The 15,131-nt window shown below is 41.6% G+C and overlaps 1 protein-coding gene across 1 annotated transcript in view; it reads left to right on the top strand.

Moving 5' to 3' along the window:
- ENOPH1 (enolase-phosphatase 1) overlaps nt 1-13,743 on the top strand; it is a 33,264-nt gene extending 19,521 nt beyond the window's left edge. Inside the window, exons 2-6 of the mRNA XM_039253962.1 lie at nt 870-971; nt 2,610-2,812; nt 5,126-5,258; nt 7,085-7,208; nt 12,623-13,743. Of these exons, the coding sequence (XP_039109893.1) occupies nt 870-971; nt 2,610-2,812; nt 5,126-5,258; nt 7,085-7,208; nt 12,623-12,762 (702 nt within the window). The 3' untranslated portion in view covers nt 12,763-13,743. The remainder of the gene's footprint in view (nt 1-869; nt 972-2,609; nt 2,813-5,125; nt 5,259-7,084; nt 7,209-12,622) is intronic.
- Nucleotides 13,744-15,131: the final 1,388 nt, after the last annotated feature.

Raw genomic sequence — 15,131 nt, 5'->3', positions numbered from 1 at the left:
ATAAACTGAGATGATGACCTGAGCTGAAGTCAGACACTCAACCGACTGAGCCACCCAGGCGCCCAACCACATTTACTTTGAAAAGATACACAGGCTCAGATGGCCTGGGTGGCTCGGTTCTGTTAAATGTCAACTCTTGATTTTGGCTCAGGTCATAATCTCACGGTTTGTTGGATCAAGCCCCGAGTCGGGCTCTGCACTGACAGTACGGAACAATCATGGTGATTAAAAAAAAATTTTTTTTTTTGGATATTTGTCATGCATGGACATGTGCCAAGTACTGTGTGTGTATTGATGATACAGCTATGGGCAAAGTATATTTGATCCCAGCCCTCAAAGACCTATGGTTAACAATCTAGTTTAGGAGTCAGTGGACCTTTTCTGAAAAGGGCTGAACAGTAAATGTTTAGACTTTGTGGACCATATGGTCTTATTTAAAGATAAGTCAAGTAGCCACTGACAATGCAAGCAAGTGACAGTGCTGTGTTCCAATAAAACTTCATTTACAGGAGCACCTGGCTGGCTCAGTTGGTAGAGCATATGACTGTTGATCTCGGGATTGTGAGTTCAAGCCCCATGTGGGGGTAGAGCATACTTTAAAAAAGAAACAACAACAAAAAAAACCTTTCATTTACAAAAACAAGAAGTAGACTGGATTTGGCCCTCAGGCTATAGTTTGCTGACTTGATCCCAATTCATTTGTATTTTGGTCTCTGTTTCTGTTTCACTCCTATATCCACAGCAGTCATTTTCATATTTTCAATGTAGTCTCAGTGGCTTACATGCCACAACTAGCACAGTGAGATTGTTGAAGAACTTGATCTTATGCAAATGACTAAAGCTAATTTTTTTTTAACTCGTTTACCCAGGACATTTTATTTCCTTACATCAAAGAAAATGTTAAAGAGTATCTGCAGACACACTGGGAAGAAGAGGAGTGCCAGCAGGATGTCAGTCTTCTGAGGAAACAGGTTGGGACCCTTGTCTTCCATTGCTTCACATTCCCAAGTGTCTGAGAACAGAGGATGCCGGGAGACTTAGAATGCGCTCTGAGCACATTGAATAAGAAGCGCTCTGGATTTGCAGGGCTTGGCAGTTGCAGTGACTTGCCTGCTTAGGAATTCACAGTCAACTACAGATCATGGCAGTTCATTGTCTCTACAGTTGCTTTTCTCTGGAGCCATTTCAAAAGCATAAAAATGTCATGTGTTTTTAAAACTAATCTTTTCCTGGGTAGTGTGCAAAAGGTTTTGTGCTGTCTTATCACATTTTTCATTAATGTCTCGCAGTGACAGGACCTCAGCACCTCATTCTCCACTCTCTTCTGCCTCCTGGTGGGAGCCTTGTGGTCCCCTGCACGGTGCTCCTGGGGCCTCCTGTCCCACAGCCCTCTGGACCTGTCTCCCCGCTAACACCTGGGCCACAGTCCATCTCTTCTGCCTCTCTGCTCTGTTCTCTCCTTGGTTTATAATCCATTTCTCCCTTCCACAGTGTGGAACTGAAAGAACTCCTGTTGTTTTTTTTTCTTTCTTTCTCTTTTAAATGTTTATTAGATAGAGAGGGAGTTCACACACCAGCAGGGGATGGGCAGAGAGATAGACTGAGGATCTAAAGTGGGCTCTGTGTTTAGAGCAGAGAGCCCGATGCGGGGCTTGAACCCACGAACTGTGAGATCATGACCTGAGCCAAAATCAAACGTTTAATGTTTAACCTACTGAGCCACCTTATTTTTCCTTATTAAAATTGGCTCAGTGGCAAAGATCTTACATGCTTGCAGGGTAAACTCTGGCAGTTACTTTCTAGTTAGTTTTCTACATCGGGCAACGTGGAACGCTCTAGAAATGTTTTAATGGTTGGAGTTGGGATTGGATCTGTAGTCCCTTCCTTTGGGCTGTGGAGTATTGGGTTTGTTAAATATTCTAGATAACTCAGGGTTAGTCTGAAGCACTCCCCTCCCTCACCTTTCTCTTGTCTCACAACTCTTGTTGCTGAAATATACATACTTATTCCCCACTGTAGTGTATAAATCACTGGACATGTGCTTACTCACAGACTCATTGTTCTAAATAGCTGTTAGGGGGTTTTTGTTTTTTGTTTTTTTGCAAACAAAGAGTCCTTCAGTACTGACAGATACTGAAAAACAACCAGTCCCAGATATTGCTTCATTAGTTTCTTTTCATTGAATTGCAGGCAGAAACTGATTTTGTTGAGATTTTCTTTGTTTCTTCCTCAGTTCATTATAGTGCAGAGAAAATGATCAGATTTAATTAAAGTCCTGGTTTGTTGATCCCAGTAAGTGAATGAACACACTGGGTCTTACTATATCATTTTATCGTTATATGCTGTCTCTCTTCTCGTGTACAACATGCCTCTTGATATATATTTCAGCTCTAGCAATACAGGAAAGGTAATGTAAATTTATTAATTATAATCCACTTTCCTTTAGGAATCATTCATCTCCTCTCCTAAAGCGTAAGACACTTTAATTTGTCACAGTGCTAGGTGCTAATGATAGTTGGAGAAAATTGGTCAGCTTTGTTTTCAGGTCTCATTTTAAGTCATCTTTTTGAAAATAAGTAGGAACCAAACTTGATGTTTATGACTTCCAGGCCGAAGAGGATTCCCACCTGGATGGGGCTGTTCCCATCCCTGCTGCATCTGGAGCTGGAGCAGGGGACCTGCAACAGATGATCCAGGCCGTGGTAGATAATGTGTGCTGGCAGATGTCTCTGGACCGAAAGACCACAGCACTGAAACAGCTGCAGGGCCACATGTGGAGGGCGGCTTTCACAGCTGGGCGCATGAAAGCAGAGTATGTAACTCGAAACATTTCACCACCCTGAAACCAAAAACGTTTTCCACTAGTCCTCTGTCCAGTGCTGTATGATTTGTAAAGTAGATAAAGTCAACATTCTTTTTATTTTAACAAGTGAGGGTTTGTTTTGTTTGTTTCAAAGCCGGGATAAAGTATTCCATCCGGCTAAATTCCCCAGACCAGCTTGCCTGGGTTTGTGGGATGGCTGAAGGATTTTTTTATCCCAGTTTAAAATAGCTTCCTAGGAGATAGTGACTTCCTTGAAATAAGTCCTATTCGATCCTTAGCGTACCAGTGGCAGCACTGTCTGGCTGTGTCTCAGGACCATTCTATCACCTGCTTCATGCTCTGTTAGAAGAGAAAGAATGGGTGCCATTATTTACTGCTGTGTTATTTACCTTTGGGGTACCGGGCTGACCTGAGACTTGGCTGTGGTGTTCCTGGGAGCACTCCTGCCAGAGGAGACTCGAGAGCCCTATATCGCTCAGAAATTCTTTTTTTTTTTTTAAGTATTTTATTTTTAAGTAATCTCTACACCCAAAGTGGGGCTGAAACTTACAGTCTTGAGAACAAGAGTCTCATGCTCTACTGACTGAACCAGCCAGGTGTCCTGCTAAGAAATTTTTTTTTAAGTTCATTTATTTTGAGAGACAGAGAGCAAGAGCAGGGTAGGGACAGAGAGAGAGGGGAGAAAGAATCCCAAGAAAGAATCCCACACTGTCAGTGTGGAGCTGGATTTGGGACTTGAACCCATGAACCTTGAGATCATGACCTGAACTGAAATCAAGAGTCAGATGCTCAACCAACTGAGCTACTCAGGCGCCCCAAGAAATTCCTAATAAGACACTGCCAACTAAGGATTCTAGGCCATTGCCTGATGATGTAAACCCTAAGATCCAAGTCTCCTTCTAGCTATTGTATTTCTTTACCTTTTCTGTCAAATGCAATACCATTCCTTTATGTACTTTACAAGGGGCTTCCACTTTTTAAAGGCTGCATTAGAATTTCAGGATAGGCCAATGATTTGGGAACGTCTGCTAGTTCACTCTGTAAAACACAAAAGAGTAGAGCCAGGAGAATATGTTTGAGGTAGTTAGTCTTCCTTCTCTTGGTCTGGTTTCCCTAATTATAGAACCGGGGACTTGAAATAAGTTCTCTTAGATTTCTAAGCCCAGCTTTCGCAACGTGGAAAAAAATCCTTTCTCTAGGAGTGTAAAATAACACACAGAGTAACCCACAGTTACATACACTGGTTTTCAACTACTTGATCTCTTTCCTTCAATTAGTGTAACATATGAACTGTTTTATCCAGTAGGAGACTTCTCTGACATTTTCTAGTTAATCTTTTAAAGATGATTGGTTCCACATTCCAAGTTCCTTTTGCTTCTCTTTTCACCTATTTCCTGCGATATTATTTCCACTACCAAATATAGAAGACCTTGTGGAATGGGTAAGCAGGACTTGGTGTCAGGAATCAGAAATGCTGGCACTGCTGACCTGCTAATGTGAGATGATACAAGTCTTCGTAATTTTTTTTTCTATAGAGTAAAACTTTAGATTTTTTTAGTTCTCAAGAAATGAAGTTCCGTTTTCCAGCTGATCAGATATTAATAGCTTTGAACCCCTAAATGTTTTTCTTTTAATTGTTTGGAAGCAAATCTTTTTAAAATATATATATATTTTTAATATTTTTATTTATTTCTAGGAGAGAGAGAGACAGCGTGAGCAGGGGAGGGTCAGAGAGAGAGGGAGTCACAGACCGAAACAGGCTCCAGGCTCTGAGCTGGCCGTCAGCACAGAGCCCGACGCGGGGCTCGAACCCACGAACTGCGAGATCATGACCTAAGCGAAAGTCGGACGCTTAACCGACTAAGCCACTCAGGCGCCCCGAAGCAAATCTTTTTAAAGGCTTTTTCCATGCTTTCTGAAGGCACATAATTTAACCTTTTCTTGTCATGAATTACATCAAAGATTATATAATTGTTATTTGCTTTTTTGAGTTCCTTGGGCGGTTAAAAAAACCACTTTCTTGTTTCATCCCTTATTTGTAATCATTTTTTACTGCCATTAGTGTGGCTGTCTGTCCAAAACTGTTCTCTTCTCCACCTAAGCTGTTGCTTCTAATCCGCTGTGATCCTGGATCTCCAGTGACCAGCTTATCAGATAGGCAGGAGCTTGAAGTCTCTTGGAGGTGCTTCTCATGGCCACTCTTTGGGCACAAATAGAGGAACTTGTTACAACTATTTTGCCTGGTTTTCGTCTGGCTGGATAATGTGTTCCTTCACTTGAACTTGGTGGTCTTCTCTCCAGGTTCTTTGAAGATGTAGTTCCGGCAGTCAGGAAATGGAGAGAGGCTGGAATGAAGGTGTATATCTATTCTTCAGGGAGTGTAGAGGCCCAGAAGCTGTTATTTGGGCATTCTACAGAAGGAGATATTCTTGAGGTAGGTTACCTGATTACTTTGTTTTTTGACATTATCAAAGCATGAAATAATGAATCTTAAAGGAATATTCTACAGTTCTAAGCTAAATCAACATTCAGATTATTGCACGTATGTATGCTAAGCAGGTGGTGAAGAGATGTGGATAAACTGGAGAATATGTTGAGGGAAGGGTGAACTTTTTTCTAGAACCAGTCTTTGCTTTGGAGGTTTTTAGGCTATTGTGAATTCGATCACCTGAGAGTTTGTTAAAAGTGTAGATCCTTGGGCCATGCTTCCTAGCAGATCTGAACTGGCAGTTCTGGGAGGAGGGATCAGGAATATATAAATGTACATGTAATACAGCTAATAAGGTAGGAACTGGCTTATATAAATCAGCTACTGTGCCAACATTGGAAAATTGTTAACTCAGAGGAAACTAATGGCCCGCTTCTTTTGGTTGTTTAAAGTATCAGGTAAGCGGTCGAGTAGTGGCACACACCCCATCCAAGCACATGCACACATAAACTTCTCTCATGAAGCAGAGTGCATGGTGGGTTCCTTTGTTTCTGGCACTTTGGAGGGATAACAAATTTTGTTCTAGCAGAAAGCTCATTCTCTGTAAGAGAACTGGACATGTTATTAGACAGTGGTACGTTAAGGCCACCTATTATATTTCTTGTGGATGAGAAAATTCCTGCCCGCTCCTCTACGCCCTCGGGAGGATAGAGTGTCATTGGAAGAAGGCAAGGTGTTTAGGACTTGAAGAAGAAATGCCACCTAACCAAACACAGGCTGAACTTAGTGATACACAGTAGGTCACTCAGCCAGCTGTCTTTTTTAAATAAATATTCATTGAGCCTCTACCATGCACAGAGAATACTTTGGCTTTGGAGATTGTCATATTCTCATTTTAGTACGTCCCTGTGTTTTATCTTAGTTTAAATAAAATAGTAAGTCAGGAATAAAACCCTTTAATTACTGGTATACAGATAGCTGTATCTCCTCTGAATACAGATGTAAACTACTGTTTTGTTCTTTCTAATGGAACAGACATTAAGGTGATAGTAGATAAGACAGTAATTACTGAATTCAGTGATCAAAACATACTAAGTGAAGCAGACTTGAGAAAGAAAATCCATAAAACCGATCTTAACTTTTTAAAAGTTAAAAAAAAAATCGTATTATTAATATTACCTTAATTTGTCTTTGAGTGTTTGTTTTTAGTTTGCGAAAAGTTCTGAAAATATTCAAAATATCACATTATAATGGCTGGTCCTAAATGTGGACTTATTTTGGTTAGTGTTAGTTAAATAAGCAAGTTGCATATTTTTATCTCAGTTATCTTTAAAGTGGCAAGGATATACTAGCTCTTGGGTAGAATTTCAAAATGTAAAAAATGAAAGTTTCTTGAAAGTTAAGTAACAGCTTATCAGTGAGACAGGTTAGAGAGATCTGTTCATTCTGGGATGAAAAGACAGTGTTCAGGCCTTTTAATCAGGAGTGAAACCCAGTCCAATAAATAGCTTTTGAGTATAAATAAGGTTTTAGGGTAGAAAGTAGGGCATGTATGTTTTAAAAGATTTTGGATATAAAATTAATGCTTCTCAAAGAAAACTAAATTAAAACATGATCTTATATACATTGAATTGTTTACTTCCAGATGTTTATTTCTATAAAATCTTACTTTATATTTCCTTTCTGTAGCCTTCATAAGGCTTTCAGGGATTATTTATTGAGGGGATGAAATCGTTATGATTGTCATGTGTCTCAGAGAAAATGAAGGAGAGACAAAATGGTCGGGTAGCAAGTGTATTTATGACATTAGTCTTTTCTTTCCCTTTGTGCAGCTTGTTGATGGTCACTTTGATACCAAGATTGGACACAAAGTGGAGAGTGAGAGCTACCGAAAGATTGCAAACAGCATTGGGTGCTCGACCAACAACATCTTGTTTCTGACAGACGTTACTCTAGGTGAGTAATTGGACTTTTTTTTTTCCCTTGAGAGAGCACATGCATGCATGAGGCAGCAGGGGGTGGTTAGAAAGAGAGAGAATGAGAGAGAATCCCAAGCAGGTTCCTCACTGTCAGCGCAGAGCCTGATGTGGGGCTCAAACTCTCAAACCATGAGATCATGACCTGAGCTGAAATCAAGAGTCCATACGCTTAACTGACTGAGCTCCCCAGGTGCCCTGAGTCATCTGACTTCTTATATACCCAGCACTGCAAACACATGGCCTCTGTAAAGAAAGTTTGTGTGGGCCCTCGAAAAATGAAACAGGCTTATTAAAGGAAGCCGTGACTCAAATGACCCATGTTTCTCTCCATTTACCCTTCCTTGGGGGTGTGCGTGGGCAAGTAGCACTGGAAAGACTAGATCTTCTCACTGTAACTTATCCATGGTTTCCCACCCATCCTTCTGTACATACAGATGAAATGGTAAAATAACAAAGGACAGTTTAAGGGGTGTCATTGGGGACAGGTCATGCAGACATGAGTATGTGGGTAGGTGCATGGTTAGGGATATCACCTTACAGTAGACCTGATTATATGTATTTATCAGCAGTGAGACGACCTATACACACTTAGTAAGAAAACAAAAAAGAAACAAAAAGCTACAGGGGAAGAGAACTCTAAATGGTTTGGGAGCTTTTGCCTCATTCTTGTTCCAGTTGATAAGCACTGCCCCCCTGGTGACTAGGAGCCTCCTCTCCACCTTCCCTCAGGTGACCCCAGTCCCCAGGCACCCCTCATGCTCGAAACCTCAGGACTTTCTTGGCATGATCCATCTGTTGAAAGATAACACATCTTTTTTACCTGTTATATTAGTACTTTATTATATGGGGTACGTTAGCCAGATGCATTATTATTTTAAGGACTGAATCCACTAACAGTATATACTGTACTGTATTGGTAATATAAGTGACTTCAAGAGCAATTTGGGCCAGATAGAAAGCTCACACTACAGTTACTGTGTACGAACATAGATCTCTAGAGAATTACAGAAGGAAATGGTAGTAAATGAGGAAACAAGCAGTGGCAGGTGAAGAGACGGTGGGTGCTGGAGAAGTTTGGTCTCTGGTTCTTCTGAGTAAGCCTCTGCTTGGTAAGACTTTCCCAGATTCCCCCACCTGGTGCCAGCTGGTGCATGCTCACTGTCCTTAGAGTTTGTGCATCTTCCAGGGGGCCTACTTTTGGTGTGTTTATAATTGCACCTGTATTTGAGGACAGTTCTTTTTTTTTTTTTTTTTTTCCCCAGATTTATTTATTTTTGAGAGAGTACAAGTGGGGAAGGGCAAAGAGAGAGGGGGACAGAGGATCCAAAGCGGACTCTGTGCTGACAGCAGTGAGCCTGATGTATGGCTTGGACTCAGGAGCCGCAAGATCATGACCTCAGGCGAAGTCAGACCTCAACCCACTGAGCCACCCAGGCGCCCCAAGGGCAGTTCTTTATATTTGTTTCTTCTGTTCACCTTGGATTGGAAGTTTCACCCTCCATTTAACCCCAGAGCAGGATTCTGTGTATTGTCTGGCTGCCCTGACACACTGTTTCCAGGCCGGCAGGCTGGGGAAGGGTGTTAGGGGGAAGACATGGAGGGCTGGGTGCTCTCTTGCCTGCTTGGCTCCCTGTGACCCCGGGGCCCCTTGGGGGCAGGGACAAAGTCTGCAGGCCATATCCCTCTCTCTAGTCCTTTGAGAAGCTCCCACCCACCAGGACTTTCAGATAGAGGGCCCAAAGGCAAACCCAGGCTGCTGACAAAGGCATCTTATCATAAGTAGTATGTGTGAACTGTATTCTCTCTCTGCTGCTGACCCTTGAGCTTTTAGTCTGTTGTGTTAGGTAAGAGTTGGAGGTATCTAAGCAAGTATTGATTTGCTGAGTGATTTAAAAAAAATCTTAAACAGCATAGATCACATGTAATGCCTTCCAAAAGTCATAATAATGTTTTCTAGAGGAAGAGGGACTTAATTTTACCTCATATGCAGTAGACGTTCAGTAATTGTTAAGATCTTTGTTAAATTTCAAGCCTTGGTGAACGTAGACTGACATTTCTGATCCAGGTGGATGGTACCAGATCACGGCTATTTGTTATTTCTAGTTTGAAAACTCAGCAGAGGCAGTGGGACTGAGCCCCTGTCTTGCATGTCCTGGCTTGGGTCAGGTCAAAGTCCAAGCATTTCTATAAACTGGTATCTTGACTTTCTCTGTCCTGAAAAACTTTACATTTACTTTTTGCGCTGAGGGGGAGGAAAGACAGATGTATAGATATACTGCTTCACCGTTTGCTGTGTAACTAGGTAGCCAGGCCACATAAATGTACCATCAATGAGCATCAACCTTGACAACAGCCATTTCACCTGGTCTCTCCCCTGGACTGTAAATATACTGTAATATTTGCCTATCTCATTTCTGTGAAACATCTACCCATTTAAATCTATGATGTACCTTCTTTTGTGAATGGCTTTTGGCAGCTTAGAGTGGTAGGGTGGGGAGGTTGCCTTACTGTCTACACAGGTTAAGGGTATGAAACATGGTAGTTTCTGTGATGAATGATAATTTGAATACCTTTTACTTTGTTTTGTTCCTTATGGAAAGGAGATAGGCCATGCTCTGCTGAGGTTAGCTGGTTAGCTGTGAATTGCTTTTCGGTCATTCGTATAAATGAATGGTTTGCCCTCTATTTAATTTCCTAGCACTTTGGATGATAGTTTCTGCAGGCTTAGCATCAGAGATCTGCTTTATGGCTGGAGCTCCCCACGTGGCCAGCCTGTCCCAAGCATTCTGGGGTTGAATGTATTATGATCCCCAGACCTTCCTACCCGCCCCCACTTTATGGTTACTATTAATAATTATAATCCCTGCCCAGTAAGATCACATACAGGTTCTTCATAGTCTTGTCTTCAGCCACATTTTTTTTCTAGTTCTTATCATAGTACATCTGTAATTTTATGTCTTTTCTCTTTCACTGAAGTGATTTCCTTAGGCTGCAGTCCCAGAAACTATTCTTAACTTCAGTGAATAGAGATAATCCCCAAGTTGGCCTCAAAACAAAATTGGCTTTCTCCAAGGCCTCTGCACGGAGGTTTTGTTCCTGCCCCCCATCTTCTGCCAGCTCCACACCCAGTGAGGCAGTGGGGCCAGAACTGGGCTCATGTGTAGCTGGGATGGGGCCAGGCAGCTGGCTGCTTGCCTCGTTCCTTTCTGTGATTTCTGATCCTGTTTTTGGTACCACACGCCCAGACTCCACTGCCAAGACAGAATGGAAGACTGTTTGGTATCCCAAATAACATCCAAGTATGAAAGAGAGACACTGAAAGGCATTTTCCTCTTGGAGGAAAGGAAGGAGGCCCAGGGTTTTAAGTTAGTATTATGCCAACAGGGCAAATAGATGCTTAGGGACATTTGCCCCGTGGTGATGCAGGTAAGATGCTGCATGTGCAAAAGCCATTGGCTAGTGGCAGGTCCCCCGTGGATCGTGGATTGTGATGGCTTGACTCAGTTGAGATCCTGGGTTGCTAGTCCAAAGGAAAGCTTTGCTTGAGGCAGTCAGGCTGGAAATTTGGGGTGAAGGGGTCTGCAGAGTTTGCCTGAGGACGGGATATCTACACGAAGAAGGGATTGTTTGCTCTGGGAAGCAACAGCCCTTACACAGGAAGAGCAGAAGCGGGACACTTGAGGTAGGAATGTGGAAGAGGCAGCTCTGCCCCATTTAGTCCCTCTGGGAGCTGCTTACCTCTCTCAGCACTGCTGCCCTTTAACCCATTCGAATGGGGTGACTGTCTTCCACAGGATAGGAAATGACTGCGGTTTTGTATTACACCAAATCTAAACTCCGTAGAATGTGTTTCAGATCGTCACCAGTTTTGCTCTGTTTGACCTGTGTGCTGTCTCCCACACTCACTCACTGTATTCTTCCAGTACTTATACATGGCTATATGTCTGCCCGGAATGCCTCCTCTCCTGCCAGTTTTCTTTCCTTGGAACTTCTGATCAAAACTTAACCTCTGTGCTCAGAAGTCATTTGTTAAATTGCAGATCCTAATTCAGTAGTTCCATGTAGAGGACTTGAGATTCTGCGTTTCTGACAAGCTTCCGGGTGGTTCCCCCCATAGGTCCATAAACCACACTTGGAGTAGTACTGCTCTAGAGCAGGAGCTGGCAAGCTTGTTCTGTAAAGGGCCAGATAGTGTATTTTAGGCTTTGCAGGCCCTACAGTCTGTTTCTACTCTTAAAACTCTGTCCTGGTAGTGGAAAGGCAGCCGTAGACAGTGCACAAATGAATGGGCATGGCTGTGTTCTTATAAAACTTTATTTACAAAAGCAGGTTTTTTTCACCCTTGTCCTAGAGCACAGACCATAGAGTCAGGTTGACCCTTTCAAACTTTAGCTCTACCACGTGCTGGCTCTCACTTTCCGTGTCTGAATGAGGATAGGAATACTAACTACCTCAGGGTAGTTGTGAAGATTTAAATGAGAGTGGGAGCTCCATGAAGACAGGACCTTTGTTTGTTCATATGTGTCTGTTTGTAGAGTAGTACCTGGCACATAGTAAGTACTAAACTAATATAAGGTATTAGCTATTATCTTTCATATGGAAACAATGGAGAGAGGACTGTAACCCAAGGCATATTAGAGACGTCCCCTGCTATACCTAGTTTACCTAGTTTCATTTTAGTAGTCCTATTTTCACTTCTGTCCACATGCAGTCACTGCTATTAAGGTACTCACCTAGTCTAATGAGAAGAGAGATAACAGATAATAACATGTCAATTCATATAGTCATGATAGAGCTAAATACAAGGTGTTAAAGGAGCACATAGGGTGCTCTAAAACACATGGTAGGAGTTCTGAAAGATAAGATATATTTGAGCTGAATTTTGAAGAGTAGGAATTTTCCAGGCAAGTGACAGCAGAGATTTTGGCCTGACTGGATCAGGGGCTTCCTTTCGTCCCATCTTTGCTGAACTGGTATTATTGTGGACAGCCTCCCTTTTGGGAAACAGTTTTCTGTGGGACTGATGAGGGGGAATGGAAGAAAGTTGTGGACAGAACATGGCTTTTTCCTTCTGCATTCATAAGTACTTAGTAAAAGCTCAGAAATCTAGGGTACACTATATAATATATACTGGGACGGGGAAGTCTAAACCATTCTAGTCTGTCAGGTACTGTTTTATATTTTTAAAAAAACCTCTATTATGGAAACATTAAAAGTTATATGAAAGAGACAGTAATGCAGCCAGACCCTAGTGTTTTCATCTTCTAGCTTCAACAGTGATCAAATCAGGGCCAAACTTGTTTCCTAGTTTTCCACATCGCCCTGATTACTTTGAAGCAAATCTCAGACCTCATGCTGTGATGTCTCTGACACACACTTTGATTTTCACAGAGGCCAGTGCTGCTGAGGAAGCGGATGTTCACGTCGCCGTGGTGGTGAGACCCGGCAACGCGGGACTGACGGATGATGAAAAGACTTACTACAGCCTCATCACATCCTTCAGCGAACTGTACCTGCCTTCCTCAACCTAGAGGAGGACTTGCAGGGAAGACCTGCGTGTCCTCAGTTGTCCTTGTAGTCTAGTTGTATTCAAATGGTAAAAGTAACTTACTTAAAAAAGACATATATACACACACACAGGTACGCACGTGTACATATGTGTATGTTTAAATTGCTTTCCATGGGCACATAGGTGAAAACAAAATCTCAGTTCAGTAAAAAGGAAACTTATTTAAAGATGCTTTCTATGTAGAAATTGTTTGAAACCACAACCCTAACCCCGACTGAGGGTGAACCATAGCTGATAGAAGAATTACTGCAGTATAGATCACACGTGTTAGGTTTATCGAGTCGTGTACTGAAATGGAAAGGTAGGGTTGAGAAGTTATTCAGAAGCCTTGTTGTTTTAAAAACTGGAAGTATTTCACAGACTTACTCCTAATAATAATTCATTCCCCTTTCAAATTATGAGTTAAAAGATTGTGACAGCCAAATTTCAAAATGTTAGCCTTCCTCTCTACAGAAGTCAAAGCCATTTGTTTCTGCTCCAAAACAGAGCAAATCTGGGAAAGGAAACTCATTCGATTCTTGATGACCCAAGCATCTATTACCGAGAAAACTTGCTTATCATCGTGGCGGCCCCAGCGAACGGTTGCCTTACCAATGAAAAAGGTGCATTGATGTAACACCTAAAATAGGTATGTGATTCTTAATGTTTAACACAATAGCCTGAATCCTGCCAGTTGTTATCATCATACATTTTATAGTTGCTTTCTAACTACTTTTTAGCAGTTTGAGAATATATGTTGCTATTTACTATTGAAAAACAAAAGGTTTACTGAAATCATTCCATAAGACCTTCTAGAAGAGCCCTAATAATGTAATATTTTCCATCTGAAATGGATACGAAGAGTGTAAATTTTAAAACAGCATTATTTACCCTGGTTCAGTCCTCATGGGATGTCATGTCAGTTTTATGTTGTGATTAATAAAAACATTCTCTTCTTCACTCAGTTTTGTGTAGGTTCCTGAACCATGCCATTTATTGCTGTGAGCAAAAGAGAAACTGAAGAGAGATTGAAGAAATAAGAGCTTTTAGTTTTTGCCTGAATCTTGTGGATGTGGTGTGTGTGTGTGTGTGTGTGTGTGTGTGTGTGTTTTTAATACATTGCCTGTGAAAAATCATTGACTATTATTTGAGTTACATACACACATACGACCTCATTGGTTTTTATTTCATTTGGATAGTAAGCATTCCTGTTACGAGTGGGGTTTCTTAGATTTTTGAGTCTTACATTTGAGGTATATAAAATAATAAAGGAAGGAAATGTTCTCTTAATTAAGAAAAGGTGTAATGAACCCTGGAGGAATAATTTTGGAAGTGCTTTGAATAAGAAAAAGTTTGCAAATATGAGAGGACAGGGAATATAAAAGATTTCATGTTGATAATTTTTATCTTCTGGTAACTAATTAAGTCTAAGGACTATGAAAATATAGAAGGGTAGTAAAAGGGAAATGAGTTTAAGTAAATCTTAGAAATGGTAGTAATTTGTAAATGAGAAAGCCACAAATGGCAATAAAAGGTTGCACTTCCTACAGTTTTTGAAAAAGCTCATGAGAAGATGACAAAAGATGTCTTTTTTTTTTTTTAATTTTTTAATGTTTTATTTATTTCTAGGAGAGAGAGAGAGAGAGAGAGCGTGAGCAGGGGAGGGTCAGAGAGAGAGGGAGTCACAGACTCTGAAACAGGCTCCAGGCTCTGAGCTGGCGGTCAGCACAGAGCCTGACGCGGGGCTCGAACCCACGAACCGTGAGATCATGACTTAAGCGAAAGTCGGACGCTTAACCGACTAAGCCACCCAGGCGCCCCACAAAAGATGTCTTTTAATGCCAGTAAGGGATTAATTGGAAAAGTAAGGAAGATACGTGAGAAAATTATGCACCAGAATCTAGATTACAAAGGAATCAAAGGAAAAGGGTGCTCAATATATAGCCAACAGAGGATTGGGGTAGAGAGGTGTAGTCTGTTTGGACTGCTCTAACAAAATCCCAGGGCTTGGGTGGCTTATAAACAACAAAATTTTACTTTTCACTTCTGGAGGCTGGCAAATTCATTGTCTGGTATCCTCACAGACCAAAGTCGTTTTTCTGTAACTCACATGGTGGAAGGGGCGAAGGAGCATTCTTGGGCTACTTTTTTTTATGTTTACTTATTTATTTTGAGAGACACAGAGAGCATGAGCAGAGTTGAGGCAGAGAGAGGGAAAGAGAGAATCCCAAACAGGCTTTAAGCTGTCAGTGCAGAGTCCGATGTGGGGCTCGATCCTACAAACCGTGAGATCATAACTTGAGCTAGAATCAAGAGTTGGACGCTTAACTGACTGAGCCAGCCAGGTGCCCC

This window comes from Hyaena hyaena, unplaced genomic scaffold, assembly GCF_003009895.1.
Source record: "Hyaena hyaena isolate Hyena2069 unplaced genomic scaffold, ASM300989v1 scaffold_469, whole genome shotgun sequence".
In the NCBI taxonomy this organism is placed as follows: domain Eukaryota; kingdom Metazoa; phylum Chordata; class Mammalia; order Carnivora; family Hyaenidae; genus Hyaena; species Hyaena hyaena.
The sequence above is the reverse complement of the archived record's forward strand: the minus strand, read 5'-3'. Positions and strand labels throughout refer to the sequence as shown.